The sequence below is a fragment of the Osmerus mordax genome, chromosome 1 (genome assembly GCF_038355195.1).
Source record: "Osmerus mordax isolate fOsmMor3 chromosome 1, fOsmMor3.pri, whole genome shotgun sequence".
NCBI lineage: Eukaryota > Metazoa > Chordata > Actinopteri > Osmeriformes > Osmeridae > Osmerus > Osmerus mordax.
In genome coordinates, this window is record NC_090050.1 from 24,837,002 (window position 1) to 24,854,751 (window position 17,750).

Consider the following 17,750-nt stretch of genomic DNA (forward strand, 5'->3'; position numbering starts at 1 on the left):
TTACAGGAGGTAAATGATGTCGCTGTAGGGAATGAAAATAAAAATCACAGCATCCAAGAGCACTAATCCATGTTGCTTGGATAACTGTGGGACCACACAGGCGACCTCACAGGGGACCCCACAGGGGACCCCACAGGGGGCCCCACAGGGGACCCCACAGGGGGCCCACACAGGGGGCCCCACAGGGGGCCCCACAGGGGGCCCCACAGGGGACCCCACAGGGGGCCCACACAGGGGGCCCCACAGGGGGCCCCACAGGGGGCCCCACAGGGGAAACCATAGAGAATGTAAGGCATTAGAGACTCAACAGCACATGTTGACTTTCATGTCAATTCACATACCAGACTTTCGATCCAGTAAATTGGATTAAGAATTGTTTTCTCTCCTCTGGACAGTTAATGGGTTCATTTGACTTTGGCACAACAGCCTTCTGTTGCTTTCTTCCTGCATGTCTTGGTTTTGAAACATTTGGCAACACGAGATTAAGTCAAGAGGTTTAATCTATAGTTGCTCCAAACCATAACATAAATACCCGAAAGGACCCATTACTTGCCCCTAAATTGCCCCTTTAAAAGTTCCCTTGTTGTTCAGTCTTGTAATCTTATTCCATCCATGCTAAGCAACATTTTTACAGGACTGTTCAGCCTATTTACCGACTCGTAACGACTGCTTTTCGATATCCTACTGTACTTTCAATTACTATGTTATAGACACTACAACATTCGAAACACTTGTGTGTACTTTTACATGACAAAATCTAAAACCAGATCAATCAAGAAACCCAACTACAAAAAAAATAAAGACAATGTAAAATAGCTTGACATATTCCACTCCAATGTAAGTATAAGTAGACGCAAGTACTGCCTAAAATATATATAAACAGCATAAAACAAAGACCGAAACTGAAACTAAATTTAGACGTGACAGGTATAGCTCAGGTAGTTAGTCAGCCTCATCTCAGAGAAAACTGACTTAACTAGTTTATAAAAAATTATTGCTTGAACAAGCAGACTCCTACTCGCCCTGCTCCTCAATCCATGGTCCTTCGAAGCACCAGTTGGGGAGATCCCATCCACTCGCTTCTTGGTTCCGAGTCCTGTGGACCTGATAGTTCTCGTTGCCCTGGAGGTGGCCAGCTCAGGGCCCTGGTCCCCCAGCCACAGAGGGTTGGTTGACAGGGTCAAGGGGCAGCACAGGAGGAGGTATCACAGTGTGGGATCCTGAGGCAATGCCCAGGTCACAGTGTGGAGCCCAGAGTATATCTGGCCCTGTGCTCTACTCCTGCAACTGTAGGCTGTAGACAGAGGTGAAAGGCAAAGGGCATGCTGAAAGTCAAGAGGAGGGAGGAATATTTTATCTAATTTAGTGAGAAATACATACTCCATGTCTGTGTTGTCTCACAACTGTCTAATCCTCCCCCCCCCACATGCACTATGCTACCTCCCCCCCTCCCCCCTTTAGGATCTGCAGTCCATGCCCCCCCTGGGAGAGACAACTAGTACTGTTCTCCCTGCTGACACCTATCTGCAGTGTCGGAAGCCTATGGTATCATCTGGACCAATTGGCTGTCGGATCACATGACTGTTGGGACGAACTGCTTCTGATGGTGGCGGTGCATTCACACGAACAGGTCTGCTGGAGAGTGAGAATGAATTGCTTGATTAATGCCAGGCAACAACTAACTATGGATTCATCAATGTACTGGCCAGCAATAACAGACCATATTTATTACAATGAGCGCTATTAGCAATCAACCATATACGTTACAATGCACATAATAATTACCAACATTTATCTGCTTTTATTGTGTTATATGAAGTTTATAGTCTGCTCTCTAAGGGCATAAAAAATATAAACCATGGTTGTTTTTGCTGAATATTTAGACTGAACAGCCTGTTACTGTCATTCAGCGATTGTAATCACCCTCTAAATTGACAAACTGAGATGTTTAGTTTGCTTGTAATTTAATTTATTTGTGCCAAATGCTTTTAATATGTAGAAAATGTTAGACGCTACATAAAACAGTTGATAAACATTTAAAAAAAACTGCTTTTCTATATTTTTGTAGTTGGGCATTTTATGGGCTGTGTTAGATTAGATTAGATTCAACTTTATTGTCATTGCACAGTACAGAGTACAGTACTGACGCAACGAAATGCAGTTTAGCATCTAACCAGAAGTGTAAAAACAGCAAAAAGTGCAGAGCTCTTTTTTTCAAAGTTATTTGGGGTATTTATGTGAAAGAAAACTTAAGAGTGACACATAGGGCAGGGAGAGTGAAGATACATTTCTGTCTAACCTGTCAATGTTGGTTTTGTCCTGTTGTGTTTCTTCAGAGCTGGAACTTCCTAGGATTCTCAGGCGAGCCTCTGCATATTCTGCTTCTCTCTGGGCCAAGGACTTCATGTGCTGTGAGGGACGGGTGGAGGAAGTGGACGAACCTGCTGAACCGTTACTCGTTGGGCGCTTCAAAATGCGTATCTGAGGTGGGGGCGCCGCCGGCAGAGAATCATCCTGAATCACAATGGCAGTCCGCAAGGGGGAGCTGCAGGCAGGTTTCCTAGCGTGGAGAGAGCGAGGTCATTGTGAAACATGAGTATTGTAAATCATAATGCATACAGTGAGCCGGCTCACTAGAAATACTGGTAGAGTACCGCTCCGTTCACTCAACTTATTTTGTAGTGTACATATTGTGCATACTGTTAATACGTACAAATGTTGTACTTGGGTACATTGCACTCATTTGAATTATGCATACTGTACCTATCTGTACCAGATCCATGGTTCAATTTAGTTATGGTATGTTACCTGTCATACCATACATGTGTATAACTTGTGTGTTTATGTAGACAACATACCGTTAGTGTACTGCTTCTGATACACTGATGTAACAACGCCATTTACTCAAGGGGATGAATAAATCTATGTACACAGTTGCACTTATACTATAAACCACATAACTACTCACTTGGCGTTCTGGCTTATTTTCAGCTTTGCCTCAAGTCTTCTTTCTATTTCCTGCAAGGATGACGTTGAAACATTAGCTTACAAAATAAACAAACAAAAGAAGACACTTATGAACTACCGCTACCGATAGCCTTACAGACACCAAGTATAAGTTTATAAGTATAGGTGCAGGACTCATGAAGATGCCAGTTACAACAGTTACGGGTGTAGCCTACAGTCTTAGCTAGTAGTGCTACATTATCAAACACTGTCCCAATCATGAGGGTTTAACTGCTTTACGTTAGCTACCCATACCACCAGCAAACTGTTCAGGCTATTTCTATTTAATTATTCTGATAAAAACGTCCTTTCCCTAACCATCCTACCACCACCCATGTGTATTGCATTTGGCCTGACGAACTATCTATTTAACTTATCAACGATGTCCTACTGCTGCGGCCTGGCTAAACAGTAGAGCTGGTAGTAGGAACGTTAGCTTGCTAGGATAGCTAGAATGTTGTCAGACTGAGCCGATCGATGGATAGTCATATGGATAGCACCTGACCTTAGCTAAATGGTTGTGGTTAAAGCAGTCCATGGAGCATAAACATTGTGGAATATAGTGTGATAGTATTAATTCGTTTAGGTTATTAGATTGTCGTACATTTGAGCTAGCAACGCTAGCTAAATGCATTATATTACCGTTTATAGCCGCCAGTGGTATGGGACAGCCATTTCTACCTAGCTTAGCACGTTTGCTACTGTAGCTCTACATTTTTACGATGTCTTAACTTCAGCCTTAAAAAATACTTTTTACTCACCCCACTGTCTGCAGCTTCCTCCCAGCTTTCAGCAACATCGTCGTCCTCCATAATCGCCAGGCTATAGTCGAATCTAGATCCGGACAGACGTTCTTCTCAGTTAACAAACATAGAAGAAACACCGTAGCCTACTGTTGACTTGCAGCTAGCTGGCTGACTGGCTAGGCGCCTGGTAGTCCAACACCGCTGGCGGTCGTGGTGTGTGGATGATGAGGCAACACTATGCTGCTTGACCTTAATACGAGGCTGAATTAGTTCTTTCGCAGTTTATTTTTCTTTTATAATTAAATCATTGAAATTTCAAAGCGTTTTTGGCGCGTTGTATCTTTTAGACTTAACCCTTTATGACAACAACATATAGAATGCATATTTAATTAAAACATATATTTCACGTAGCCTATTTCTTTAAAACTGGCCTGAGAACAGTCGAGATATTAAATGATTTAAAAAAAAATGTATATACCCAGATTCCACTTGCACAGCACAATCACAGGTAGGCTATTTGTAAAAGTCCCAGACAAGTGTAAAATTATAGCTTTAACAATGACGAAGAAGAATAACTACATATCCCAATTTCAGTCTTAACCCACACCTAGCCTACATATTTTTAGAAAATGTTTTCTGTTCAAAAGTAGACGGAGGGGAGAGAGAGAGAGAGGGGGGGGGGGGGGTCGTGAATATAGCCTACCTAGGATACGTCCCCTCTGATTTGTCAGAGTAGGCCTATCTTAAAAAGGCCGTTCTGACACGTCCAACCCGCCCATCATTGGACTCGGACTCGGTACCACCGACTCACGCAATCACAACCCACTAAGTGTTTATCATAGAAAAGGAACCAAAACACAGAACATGCTAGGCTTTCTTGTTAGTCACGGGACTTGTTTTTGGAGTTACAAATCCAATATAATGGGTTCGTTTGTAGAGTCGGCAAATATAATAAGCCTATGGGTTAATTAACTGTGTGCCATTTAGCCTAAATTACACTTTATGCATGGGGACATAGCATAACCTTATTGTGTTATAGCTTGTCCGAAGAACTGTTTATCATAGACAAATTACCTAAAACATGGGACATATGATGAATGTAGCTATTTTATAGTAGGCCTACTCTCATCGGTGCCTTTGGTGTCTATTCTGGGTGATTGGGGGACATGTGGCTTCAATAAATGGACGTGGTAGGCCACAAGATGTGAAATCCAACGGAGAAAAAAAATCTACACGTTACCAAAACTATTTATTTAGAAAAGTGCTAGTTAGGTAGCCATGAAGGAACTTGTAATTTGGCTACTTGGCGATATACTGTAACTGTAACTGTCAGTAAAGTAGTTTTATTACGGGGAAAGCCGTCTGCTATTCACCAAATATCACCAAAGCGATCTTTGCCATCTGCCCCCATGACGATTTGCGTGCGCGCTCCCTTATCTTGCGGATGCTGCTATGCATCGTCGAAGATGGCGAATGTTTGGAGTATGGCGTTTTACTGCCGTAGCTGATAAAGGGAAGAAGGCGAGTAAAGACAGAAGATAAAATCCCACAAAAAGGATACTTGCTGAAAAACGGTGACTATTAGTTACTATTACCAATACACAAATTACATTGCATTGTGATAATATTGCGTCGGAACGGCTGACAGATCTAGTCTAGCTACCTTCTACTAGTTAGCATGCAAGCTAGTGCAAAGCCAAGCACTGAACTGCCGCTAGTCGCCAACCCATCCTCGTAGGCTACCCAAACGAACTGCTAGCTTGGTAGCTACGTGTTCACTAGCAGACAAGTTACATACTAAAATTGCCAACCGACCGTAGTCACAATTACCAAGTAAACATAAAATAACTTTGTAAAACTAGTTAGTGATTTATTAATTCCGTATATAAAGCAAGGTCAGTCTAAAAGATCCTTTGAATTCGGAAGGGCGGGTCAAACGCACACGCTAGCAAGATGCTACTACTACAGTACTACTAACAGGACATTTAGCCCAATGTTAGCATAAACATCTACTTCTTAAAAAGTTAGCCGTTTATAGTTAGCTAACGAACATCGATCACTTGGATATCTACCAGTTAAATTATAGTTCTATTCACCATGTCAAGATGTGAGCCCGTGTACTGGCAATAGTCAGTGTCTCAGTAGAACACAGTCACGTTATATTGACAGTACAAGGATAGCTACCACCAACTAGTCTACAACGGGTTGCGTGATATTTTTGGCGAGGTTAGCTCCACTGTTTAGACTGCAGGTAAGCAATGACAATGCTAGCCAGCAGACTAGCTAGGCTACATTACTCTGAATATTTAGTTTTTGTAATCATTAGCCTAGCTTCTCCCCAAATAAACTGTCATCACAGAGCAAGTGGCACATGTTGACGTTTTTTAAGCTGACTTTCCTTCCCTTTGAAGATAATGTCCCACTCCTCGGACAGTGAGGATGGATATTTTGTTGCCATGGATACTGAAGAGGACGATGCGGGAGCCAGACTTGTTGGGATGGCGCAGGAAGTGACGGAGAAACTGGACTCCAGTAGCAGAAGAGCACAGGACAAGGAGAGGAGATGGACAAATGGGGAAAGGACCATGGTGGAGTTGCCAGAAGAAGTCCTAGAGTATATTTTGTCCTTCCTCTCACCTTACCAGGAACACAAGACCGCGGCACTTGTGTGTAAACAGTGGTATCGCCTCATCAAAGGTAACACTCCAGACACACGCAGGAACATCAAGCATTAAAAAAAAGATGACCTGTTTGTTTCTTTTAAGATTTGAAAAACTAGATAAATTCACTGATTGGTCTTTGACCTCTAACCCTCCTCAGGTGTTGCGCATCAGTGTTACCATGGTTTCCTGAAGGCAGTCCAGGATGGAAATATTCAGTGGGAGAGTCGCACTTACCCGTATCCAGGAACCCCCATAACTCAACGCTTCTCACACAGTCAGTATAATAATGTATTTCTGACTGGCCCAGCCCAGCACTTCTGATGTGGACTGCTTCTATTGCAGTAGATAAGAGCTGTTTCCATGTTGCAGGTGCTTGCTACTATGACTCAAACCAGTCCATGTATGTCTTTGGAGGTTGCACTCAGAGTAGTTGCAATGCTGCCTTCAACGATCTCTGGAGACTTGACCTCAACAGCAAGGAGTGGATCCGGCCTCTTGCCTCAGGTAACGTGCTGTGTATTATCATCTGTCTGGACTCTTGCCTCAGGTAACGTGCTGTGTATTATCATCTGTCTGGACTCTTGCCTCAGGTAACGTGCTGTGTATTATCATCTGTCTGGACTCTTGCCTCAGGTAACGTGTTGTGTATTATCATCTGTCTGGACTCTTGCCTCAGGTAACGTGCTGTGTATTCTCATCTGCGTCAACCACAGTTAACAATTATCTTCAACAGCCGGTTCAGTGAGGACAAATTTCGTGATTTCATCATAAATTCATGTTGGTGTGTTCTTCGACCCTTGTTCTTGAGTGTATGTCTTCACACGTATGTGACATGTACACAGGCTCCTACCCATCCCCCAAGGCTGGGGCCACCCTGGTGATGTACAATGACCTGCTTGTGCTGTTCGGGGGTTGGACCCGGCCTAGCCCCTATCCCCTCCACCAGCCAGAGAGGTTCTTTGATGAGATCCACACATACTCCCCCTCCAAAAACTGGTGAGGTCTTTGCTACACACACGATTAATTCTGAGCCTTAGCCCTGGTCAAGGTTTGTCTTGTTAGACTCCAAAACCACCGCCGACTCCCTTTTTTCCTTGTTCTCCTCGCAGGTGGAACTGTATCGTCACTACCCACGGCCCCCCCCCCATGGCCGGCCACTCCTCCTCCGTCATAGGAAGCACCATGGTGGTGTTCGGAGGATCTCTCGGGGCACGCCAAATGTATGTCACCACTTGTCGTCTCCGCTAACAGTTTGTGAATGTGTGAGTTTTTTTGTGTGTTGGCTCACTGTGTGGCCCTGCTCTGTACTGGTCCCTGATCAGGAGCAGCGAGGTGTGGATTCTGGATCTGGAGCAGTGGTCCTGGTCCAAACCCACCATCTCAGGGCCGTCTCCACACCCACGCGGAGGCCAGTCCCAGGTAATCACGGCGCGCCGTCCTCCCACCTGCCACCACTTCCTCGTCTAGACGGAACTGTTTGGTAGACAGCCTTGTGTGGATCCTGTGTGTTATAGACTGCACTTCATGGTAGCTTTAATCAAAATATACATATATTTTAAATGTTTTTCCTATCGTTTTCCCCAGATTGTAATTGACAATGAGACTCTGCTAATCCTTGGAGGCTGTGGTGGCCCCAATGCGGTGAGCGAATTCCTGTTTTAATGCAGTTAATCCCATGACAAGCTTGTTCCTTGTTCTTGTTAACAGATACATAATAAACACCTGTTAACTCATCTACTGTCCTTGTTTTGGTGTTCCCGGCCATGTGTGCTCTCAGCTGCTGAAGGACGCCTGGCTGCTCCACATGGGGGCTGCTCCCTGGACCTGGCAGCAGCTGCGCGTGGAGAACGATGAGCATGGAGCTCCTGAACTCTGGTGCCACCCCGCCTGCAGGGTACGACCCCTGCCCCGCCCTGGGGCTCCACCCTGGGGCTCCACCCTGGGGCTCCACCCTGGGGCTCCACCCTGGGGCTCCACCCTGGGGCTCCACCCTGGGGCTCCACCCTGGGGCCCCCCCTGGGGCTCCACCCTGGGGCTCAGGGACCCCCCTGTCCCACATGTTCTAGATGTTTCCCTGCTCCAACACAACCTGATTCATTAGTCAGGTTGTGAATGAATGGGTCGTCACCTGGCTTCTGCTGAGCTAAATAACGACACGTTCATTTGAATCCATTGTTGGAAGAGGGAAACATCTAGAACATGCAGGACAGGGGTCCCTGAGGACCAGGGGAGAGAACAATGTTTGTAACACTGACTAGACCAGCCCAACTTGTACTTGGTAGTGTTCGATATTACGGACAGTGATATGGACAGTGGTGTAGGTCTGTTTATTCTGTTTATTGCGATACCCTTTAGCCCTATAAGGGCTTATCTTCCAGGGTTCGAACAATTAACAAATACACACATGTATGACATATATATACAGATTACAGATCAAAGAAACTGATCTGTTTGAGGAAATTCCAAGGTGATACGTCTGTACCTAGTTGATGTTGAATTTCCAAATCTTTCACTCCCAAATAGACTTGTTTAAAACGTTGATATTGTTTATTATGTTGATGTAGAAAACAGCATTGGCTCAGTCAACGTCTGAAGATTTATCTTGTGCACTAAGACTAATCTCAAACCATGTGGCATGTGAACAGTTGTCTGTGTTTAACTAAATGGGTAATTGACCCGGGGAATGACGTGTCTCTAAATCATTCAGTCATTCCACCCGTACGATGAAGACATGATGTTCACTGTGCCCATGTTGTCGACTGTGTAGGTCATGTGATAATTGAGTTTCACTTGGTGCCTGTTGTGATGGCGATATCAACAACCAATTATCTTTACACACAGTCCTCTCCAGAACATTCCCAGAACCTAGCGTAGGTAATCAACCATGCCAGCAGAACAATACAGCACAGTTCAGTTTGTCTCTACAGATGTGAGCCCTAAACAGAATGTTCCTCCACGACCTTCACCCCTGTCCTCTGGTCTGTGTGTTTCCTCCAGGTCGGCCAGTGTGTGGTGGTCTTCTCCCAGGCTCCATCAGGCCGCGCCCCCCTCAGCCCCAGCCTTAACTCCCGCCCCTCCCCCATAAGTGCCACCCCCGCCCCCCTGGGCCCAGAGCCCCCCTCCCTGCGCTCCCAGTCCCCTGTACGCAGCGGGGCGGCGGGCGTGGTCCTCGGGGCCGTGGAGGAGGCTCCCTGTGTGAACGGCCGCTGGGGCACCCTCCGACCACGGCCCTCAGCCCGGGGCGGGGCCAGGGGGGGGGAGGGGAGCCCCTCGTCCCCCCAGCAGCCCTCCCCCTCCCGGGGCCAGGACAGCCCTCCGCTCCCCTCTCTCCCTCCGCTGCTCAGTGGCTCCTCCCCCTCGCCGCAGACCAGCCCCTCCCAGGCCGCCTCGCCCCCGCCCCGCCCCCACCCCCAGCTGCCCTCGGACTACGGGTGGGAGTCCCCCGAGGTGCCCAGCACCAACGGGCTGCACACGCCTCCGCTGGTCTCCCCACACACCCCCCCGGGGGCAGTGTCTCCCGCAGCGCTGAGGAGAAGCCTGGAGGCAGTGAAGAACCTCTCCTCCTCGGCCCTGCCGTCTTCCTCGTCCTCCCCGCAGGGGGGCGCGTCGGAGGGAGGGAGTGGCGGGGCGACGGGGGGTGGAGGGGCCTCGGCGGGGACGTCCCCCTCCTCATCCTCCAGCCCGCCTCAGGCCTCCGCCGCCCCTGCAGACGGACACTCCATCCCCCCCATCGCCCGGCGTCTGGGCCACCACCCCCCCCAGAGCCTCAACGTGGGGAAGCCCCTGTACCAGTCTCTCAACTGCAAGCCCATGCAGATGTACGTGCTGGACGTGGCCCGCGCCAAACCAGCCGGCCTGGTGTCCTGGAGGGTGTACGGGAACGGGACTCCCGCCGCCGTCACCGGGCCCCCTGAGACCAGCCTCCACACGGTGGTTCAAGGCCGGGGGGAGCTCATCATTTTCGGGGGCCTGATGGACAAGAAGCAGAACGTCAAGTATTACCCCAAAACCAATGCCTTGTACTTTGTCCGCGCAAAGAGGTAATGCATCACCACAGGGAGGGAGCTGACAGGAACACGAGTCAGGCTACGTCTCCCTCCTGACCACACGAGGGAAACTGAAGGTTTTTTCTGCCATTCTTTCGTCTAGATGAGGGGATCCCGGGAGAAGCAGCATCATTCTCAGTACTTGAGTTCCTCCACCAACATACACTAATTTCTCCTCTGCCTATATCATAACTTCATCAATAACATTTGAGTACATTTAAAGGACACTGAGGATGTTGTCGATATGAAGACATTTGATTGAGTGTGCGTGTCCTTCCTCATTGCCCTGTGTGATTTTTGCGTGTGTGCAAGTGCCTGCGAGAGTGCGTGCGTGCGCACACCATGTGAGAGAACAGCAGCTTTTCATTGATTCCCAAAAGATGATGCAGACTGTAGTTTCCTTTGTCTGCCTGCGTTTGACTGACTGAGGGAGAGACGGCGAGGGATCTGTTTTGGCTGCTCAAATGGGAGGTAAAACGGACGACCTTGATTTATCACTTCTTTAGCCTGCATTGTTTCCAGCGGAAGGTGTGTGTGTGCGTGTGCAAGAGAGCAAGTGTGAGCATGGTTGTGTACAAGCCGTTTGTGGTTGGCTGGTCTTTGTGTGGGGTGGGTGGGGGGTGTTTAAGGGATGTGGCGTTGTACTGTAAACATAGTAAAACAATAAAGGCCTCTGTCTTATTATCTCCCATGTCTGCTTTGTCGTCCTTTTTTGAACTTTGTTTCTTGTAATCCCCTGCGACACAAGTGTAATCCAACAATAGAACGCTTGTGTGCTTTTGAAAAATTAATTCCCTTTTGATGAAACTTCCTGAGATGCAATGTTGTTGCTGCAGTGTGTTAGCAGGTTGTCATCAAACAAGTTCTTTAAGTGTGTATATATTTGTATCCATTTTTTTATTTTGCAGATGTTTTATTGAAAGTGATGTAGAAGTACAGTAGAATAATCAAGAATCAGAAGTAATTTGATCTACATTGAAAATGATGTTGTATTGTATTGGCAGCCATGATTGTGCTTTTATGTAAGCAGCAAGACTGTAAATATCCAGTGATGTCTGGATACAGCAAAGAAGGCTAATGGATGGGCAAACAGGAAAAGTACAAGAGGAATGGAAAGTTATTTAACAGTTTATTTTTAACAAATTCACATCTCAGGGAAAATATCCAAATAGACAAGGGCCAGGGTCAACCAGGTTAAGTTCAGCCAAGTCAAATGATGAAGACGTTGTGTGTAAAGACTGGTGATGTCAGCTCTCTGGAAGCTTACAGATCTATATCACAGATCTGTAAGCACTGCAAGTAAAAGTCCCATTTCATGTGTTGTGTGTAGAAGAGGATTAGTGCCTCTGACATAAATCTCTGTTTGATCAGGTTTCCTTACTGTGTCAAAACCATGTACTCCACCCCCGACAGTAACCTTTTACCCAGAGAACATCCATAGGACCAAACGAGGAGACAACAGGAGGGAGTCGTCTGATTGGCTCAGAGCAGAGGATGTGGTGAGGTGGCAGTGGGAGCTGAATTTCGATTGGTTCTCGGGCAAGAAAGGGGGTGGAGTTTTTCACAATGGGCCGAATGCTCGGGCACATGTTTACCAATGTTGCCTTCGGAGAAAGAGATGAGAGAAAGTTGAAGAGCTGGGCTCATCAGAGTGAGTTGAACTTATGTCAGATTGTGATATGGATATATTCTTAGGATGTAAAGTGATTCTTGTGAGGAGCGTTTTTGAAGGGGGCAGTGTTTCATTGTGAACTTGTGTGAGTTTGAAAATGGTTGTGTGTTTACAAGCCCTTGTGTATTAATGCCCGTGAGCAGTTGCACGGTTTGACTGAAGTTTGGAAGCCAACTTAAGTATGCATGTGATTGGAGTTCATTTTGAAGAAATAAAACTGTTTGGTTCCTGCAGGTTAACCAAAAGACACATTGCATGTTTAGCATTTTTTATTTTGAGTATTGTCATGAAATCATAACCTTTTCTTAATCTGATTCTCATGTTTTTAAGGACTTCCAGAGTGTCCTATCCTGGCATGTTAGGACGTCATCGTTGACCTCCTAGGAACAGCGAGGGGTCAAAGTGACACCGTGACCCGGTTACATGTTATACCATCATGCCAACAGCCAAGTCTCGGTGACTGTGTCCTAGCTGTCTCGACACAACAGTTTCACGTAACACTATCACCACATGAGTCATCGACCCTGCTGCCCCTTGTATCTAAGGGAGCCGCTTCGCAGATTAAGGTGAGAGGGTGACCTGGGCAGGCTAGCACCAAGGACTCTTCCTCGAACCCTGCTCAGACCTCTCGTTCCCAGTGATGAGCAGCTCTCAGCTCCTGAAGTACCCCTCCACAGACTCCCCGCTCAGCCCCCTACCGTCCCGGGGGATGCCCCCCACCTCCCCGCCTCTCTCCCAGGCCCTCTCCGGCACCCCGTGGCCCCCTGTGGACTTCGCCCTGGGCGCGCTGGCCTGCTGCGGGGCCTGTGTGTTCACCAACCCCCTGGAGGTGGTGAAGACGCGGCTGCAGCTGCAGGGAGAGCTGCAGACTCGGGGGTCCTACCAGCGGCACTACCGCGGGGTAATCCAGGCCCTGTGGGTGGTGGGGCGGACTGACGGGCTCCGGGGTCTCCAGAAGGGGCTCTCGGCCGGGCTGATATACCAGGGTCTGATGAACGGCGTGAGGCTGGGCTTCTATTCCCACTGCGAGGCTTTGGGCCTGACGGCGGTCCACGGAGGGAGCCTGTTGTCAGGGGCGGTGGCTGGGGCCCTGGGGGCCGCTGTGGCCTCTCCTGCTTATCTGGTGAGTCGGGGAATGGGGTGGAATGGGTGTCATTTTCAACTACGTTTTCTCTGTGGTTTATTGGTCGATGGTTCGAATAGAAGGTATTTGGATGGTGTGTGTGTATATATATATATAGGGACAGTCAGTGCTATAGGGAGGTTATATATAGGCACTGTCAGTGCTATAGGGATGGAATGTGCCCCTGTTTTAAAGCAAACGTACTTCTTCCTCAGCTGTGGTCTGGATAGTTTGCTGTTGCTGGGAAGGTAGATCTGAGAGAAGTCCTTTGCTGTGAGTTGTGTTCACCAGTTGTACCTTTTTTTGTATTTGGAAACATCCTACTTTTTGAATATTTGTGTGCCTTTTTTATAGGGTATATTCAAACAGATTTGCTTGTAATGTCTACCACCTACCAGGGTTGTAGAGTTTTCAGCCTCCCTATAGGAGAGTCTCTTCCAAGTACTGTGAGGGCATCAGTTGTGTTTATGATCCATGTTGTCTCTTGGTCTCACTGTCCAACTCACCAGCGTGTGTCCCCTACACACGCTGTTGTTGTTGTTGTTGTTGTTCTTCTCCATCTCTTGGGTCACATGTCAAAATGTTGCCAATGGAAACGCTATACAGCTGTAGAAGTGTGTGAATCTGGGTCACTCAACATACGTGTCTCGTAACCGCTACTCAGCACCCGCCAAATACTTCCCATCCCTGCTCCCTGTGTCCCTGTTGGCAGTTGGTGCCAGCAAAACGAGTAAAGGCTATTTTAGGCACGGCATGTAGGAAGAGAGAGAATAGAAGTTGAGCTCTGGACTGTGCATGAAGGGCTACTGTGAGCCACACTGACTGGCCCTGTGTCGGCTCTCGCTACAGGGGGTAAATTAAAGAGAGCGGTGTGAGAATGAGATGTTAACGAAAAGAGGTCAACGAGAGCAGAAAATGAGGATGTGAAATCAAACACTGGCTTGTAAATGTGCATGATTATATAACTCCTGACCCCTCGCTGATCTCAGATCAGAGATGTCTCTTGACTGATTTCAAAAAGGCGTTGTTCCTCTCTGAATGCAGTCCTTTGTGTGTACAGTGTGTACAGAATGGAAGATAAACGGCGATACTGAGCCTTGTGTTTCTTTGTACAGGTGAAGACGCATCTGCAGGCTCAGACAGTGAAGGCCATAGCAGTGGGCCATCAGCATAACCATCAGGTGATCCATCATTTTACAAGTTCCATGAATGCCTTAGAACTGACAGGTGTTGCAAGTCGGTGCTCATGACACACCCCCAGCCACTAGCCAATCAGATCCGTGCAAACGTAGGCCTCAGACATTCATCAGTGGCACAGTAGATATGTAACCTCTCTGAAGGACTGTGCAGAGCAAACACAGGCACATGGAAGGGACGTGCTCAAGTACCCAAATAGCAAAACTCACATTCCAACATGTACACAGCACAAGCAGTCCCTCTTTGTGTTTTGTTTAAAGATCTATTGAAGATAATTCAGTGTGCCAACCACTTGATAAGGAATCAAAAGACATTCAATGGCATTCCTTTCATTCCTTTCAGAGAAAATAAAATCATGACATGGTGGAATGCTTGGAAACAAGTCAGTTCTAAATTTAATTAACTGACTCCACATCCATGATAAAACAACCATCCACAATTCATCCACACGACTATTCATGGGCATTTTGTAGATCCACAGGCCATTGCCACTTTTACCATAGAACAGTATAGACATACTTCTGTAACCTTTTTTCTTCTTCTCTCTATCTCACTGTTTCTCTTCCTCTCTCTTTCAGGGGGTGTCCAGTGCCTTTGCCACTATTTACCGTCGGGAGGGCGTGCTGGGTCTGTGGAGGGGGGTGAACGGGGCGGTACCCCGGGTGATGGTGGGGTCTGCTGCCCAGCTGGCCACCTTCAGCTCCACCAAGGAGCTGCTGGCAGCTCGCCAGGTAACCCCAGGGCTCCTCTTTCACCTGCGAGGGTTGTGTAACACAGGTGTTAAGTACCCTTCTGCAGGTAGGGTGTAGAATATCAACTCTCTTTGTGTGTTTCGCAACTGTGTATAAATAGGTAGATGTTGATGCTCGGCAAATCCACCAGAAGTTCAGATCTATTTTGAGAGTTGGAGGACTATCGGTGTCAGTCCTAGTAGCACTTATTGTGGGCTCATTGTTCTCTGCCCGCCTGTAGTGGTTCAGTCCAAACAGCTGGCTGATCACTCTGACAGCCGCTATGATCAGTGGGGTTGCTGTGGCGATCACCATGACGCCGTTTGATGTCATCAGCACACGCCTCTACAACCAACCCGTCGATGAGCTGCACAGGGTGAGATTAAGGCTCATTCATACACTATATTTACCCCCTTACTTCCTGCATACTCACTGGCTGTTGATCTGGTACTGACTTGTGGAGATCCCACACCTACAGGTGGGTAAGACCTGCAGTGGAGGTAGCGAATGGTGAAACACCTCTTCCACATGTAGTTTAACTCTACACTCCTACGTGTTCACGAGATCCTGTTACTTTGCATAGTTTGTGTTGTGCCTGTCAGTGCGGCTGCAACTTCTGCAGTTTCCCCACGAGGCCCAACGAGGTTCTGGTCTCGGTTTCCACTCTCCTCTTGCAGCAGACGTCCCAGAGCTGAACTGTGTTTGCTCCCGTAGGGTCGACTGTACCACAGCTTCTCTGACTGCCTGGTGAAGGTGTGTGGGACAGAGGGCATGCTGGGACTGTACAAAGGCATGGGCCCTGTTTTCATCCGCCTGGCCCCCCACACCATCCTCAGCATGCTGCTGTGGGACCTGATGAGACAGAAGGCGTTCCAGGACCACTGGTGACGAGGCTGACCCTCTGGGACACGCTGGCCTTCCCCTGGGGGGGACCAGGGGCCACGTGGTCCTCGATGGATGACAGGAGATCATCCACTAAATGGGCCCACCTATGGACAGATGAAGAGGACAAGCCATCCTCTCTCTATATGACGGGGGGGGTTTCGGGGAACAAGAGGGGATCATATCCAGTGATGATCAGCTGAACTCCTGAGTGGTTGACTTTGAAAATGGCATTTAAAGTTCGCCTGGTGAAGTTTTTAGCTTTTCTCCCTTGACAATGTCAGAAGTCAGTGAAGTGTATGGAAAGGATGGTCCAATTCTAACGGGAGCATTTTGGATCACCAAGGCTATGTTTATTGTTCCCTAGTACTTATACTCATTCATAAATATTGCCTTGTTGTCTTTTCAAGCCTTGAAGACCAAATGCTGTATGAGAACTCTTATAGATGTAATGGGTAAATCACTGTAATTACTTAACTGAAGTACAGATGCAAATGACAGATGTTATAAATTTTTGTTTTTGCAAAATTGGAATTTGTTTATTTTCTTTGCTCATAACTTCATGATGACAGCAACAGAAGTGGTGTGACCTCCAAACTGAATTATCTTTGTGTGATCGTGCAACCGAGAATACTCCATCATTAATGCCATTATCAAGAGGTCATTTGTGATTAGAGTCAAATCAACCTCCTGAGAATTTCCCCTAATTAGGTCTGTTTTTGTCTTTTTAGAATGACGCTATTTATAAAGCTGCTGTGAGTAGCTCGGCTTAGTGGCCCAGCTCGTGTCACAGGCAGCCTCTGATCTTCATGATGAGGACCACTGAGCAGTGATCAATAGAACACAACTGAGGAAAAAGGCACTATGACAGCTTCCTGTGACGAGTGTTCTCCAGTTTAAATGGAATTGAAGGACCCGAAGTTCCTTTCAGCTGAACATTAAACTGAGGGTTTTAGAATTTTTCATGTAAATTAAAAAGAAAAACTGGATGTGAAAGTTCTGTTGTAGTATTCATGTTCTCACTTGAATGTGTGAGGCCGAGTACTTTTCTCAGCTGCATTCTCCATTCTCTCCAGGGGGGGCCGCCACAACGTTCTTTCAGCCCACTAGCTTCTGCGCGGTGGTTGCAGGCCAGTGCTGCCACCAGTGTGCACCAGTGGCGTAGGCAGAAATTGTATTTTGGGCGGGCCAGTGCAAAAGTGAGTGGGCCTATAGGTTTTCCCAGAAAAAAAAAAACACTTAAATAATAATTAATAAAGTTAGCTGGCTAAAGGCCGCCAAGAGAGTCTTCCTGTCGGAACCCCTAGCAACCATAGCAACCAATTACATTCCGGAGGCTTCCTACAACTTGCTTAAACAGTTCCATTTTATTTGGAAAACAAATTAAACACACCACACACCAGTCAACAATAAATACATTTGAATAATAAAAATAAACAAAAAATGTATTTGGAGCAAACTTGCCTGGGTGGGCAGGTGAGTAAGGTGGGCGGGCCAGTGCAGTGAGAAGGAGAGAGGGAAGAGGGGAGGGGAGGTGTAAAATGGGCTGAGGCTTTGTCGCAGTGTCCTGGGTTTGAATACTGCGTATGTGTATTCTGATGAAACTATGGCACGTGATGTGAATACAGTATATCATATTTCTACCTAGATTTAAAAACCTTTGACTGACATCCTTGCAAAGACT

General features: G+C 47.2%; 3 protein-coding genes across 5 annotated transcripts; 2 read left to right on the top strand and 1 right to left on the bottom strand.

Moving 5' to 3' along the window:
* Positions 1-1,494: 1,494 nt before the first annotated feature.
* Positions 1,495-3,916, bottom strand: LOC136949391 (SUZ RNA-binding domain-containing-like). 2 transcript variants are annotated; one of them, XM_067243677.1, is made up of 4 exons: positions 3,768-3,916; positions 2,969-3,018; positions 2,300-2,560; positions 1,495-1,632 (listed from the first exon to the last, which is right to left on the bottom strand). In XM_067243677.1, the coding sequence occupies exons 1-4, from the start codon at positions 3,816-3,818 to the stop codon at positions 1,521-1,523; spliced, it is 474 nt and encodes a 157-aa protein (XP_067099778.1). In that variant the 5' UTR covers positions 3,819-3,916; the 3' UTR covers positions 1,495-1,520. The 2 variants fall into 2 exon arrangements, with proteins under 2 accessions (XP_067099778.1, XP_067099768.1); XM_067243667.1 differs by having other exon boundaries at positions 1,495-1,635.
* A 1,283-nt stretch (positions 3,917-5,199) lies between these two features.
* Positions 5,200-11,127, top strand: fbxo42 (F-box protein 42). The gene is made up of 10 exons (XM_067246239.1): positions 5,200-5,326; positions 6,164-6,449; positions 6,573-6,689; positions 6,785-6,919; positions 7,258-7,411; positions 7,525-7,635; positions 7,738-7,834; positions 8,000-8,056; positions 8,193-8,309; positions 9,413-11,127. Exons 2-10 carry the CDS (start codon positions 6,167-6,169, stop codon positions 10,457-10,459), a joined length of 2,118 nt encoding a protein of 705 aa, XP_067102340.1. The 5' UTR covers positions 5,200-5,326; positions 6,164-6,166; the 3' UTR covers positions 10,460-11,127.
* Positions 11,128-12,060: 933 nt separating this feature from the next.
* Positions 12,061-16,600, top strand: slc25a34 (solute carrier family 25 member 34). Of its 2 annotated transcripts, none has more exons than XM_067237023.1 (6): positions 12,061-12,112; positions 12,464-13,256; positions 14,372-14,437; positions 15,032-15,184; positions 15,426-15,560; positions 15,899-16,600. In XM_067237023.1, the coding sequence occupies exons 2-6, from the start codon at positions 12,774-12,776 to the stop codon at positions 16,070-16,072; spliced, it is 1,011 nt and encodes a 336-aa protein (XP_067093124.1). In that variant the 5' UTR covers positions 12,061-12,112; positions 12,464-12,773; the 3' UTR covers positions 16,073-16,600. The 2 variants fall into 2 exon arrangements, with proteins under 2 accessions (XP_067093124.1, XP_067093132.1); XM_067237031.1 differs by lacking the exon at positions 12,061-12,112 and adding an exon at positions 12,198-12,218.
* The last annotated feature ends 1,150 nt before the right edge of the window (positions 16,601-17,750 follow it).

Excerpts from the sequence above, each read along its gene's own strand:
- slc25a34 (XM_067237023.1), top strand. The coding sequence starts at position 12,774 with ATGAGCAGCTCTCAGCTCCTGAAGTACCCCTCCACAGACTCCCCGCTC. Across the intron at positions 13,257-14,371 it reads TGGCCTCTCCTGCTTATCTG|GTGAAGACGCATCTGCAGGC; the intron begins GTGAGTCGGGGA and ends TTCTTTGTACAG. Across the intron at positions 14,438-15,031 it reads GCCATCAGCATAACCATCAG|GGGGTGTCCAGTGCCTTTGC; the intron begins GTGATCCATCAT and ends TCTCTCTTTCAG.
- fbxo42 (XM_067246239.1), top strand. The coding sequence starts at position 6,167 with ATGTCCCACTCCTCGGACAGTGAGGATGGATATTTTGTTGCCATGGAT. Across the intron at positions 6,690-6,784 it reads AACTCAACGCTTCTCACACA|GTGCTTGCTACTATGACTCA; the intron begins GTCAGTATAATA and ends TCCATGTTGCAG. Across the intron at positions 7,412-7,524 it reads TACTCCCCCTCCAAAAACTG|GTGGAACTGTATCGTCACTA; the intron begins GTGAGGTCTTTG and ends TTCTCCTCGCAG.
- LOC136949391 (XM_067243667.1), bottom strand. The coding sequence starts at position 3,818 with ATGGAGGACGACGATGTTGCTGAAAGCTGGGAGGAAGCTGCAGACAGT. Across the intron at positions 2,561-2,968 it reads AAAATAAGCCAGAACGCCAA|GAAACCTGCCTGCAGCTCCC; the intron begins GTGAGTAGTTAT and ends TCTCCACGCTAG. Across the intron at positions 1,636-2,299 it reads GACAAAACCAACATTGACAG|CAGACCTGTTCGTGTGAATG; the intron begins GTTAGACAGAAA and ends CTCACTCTCCAG.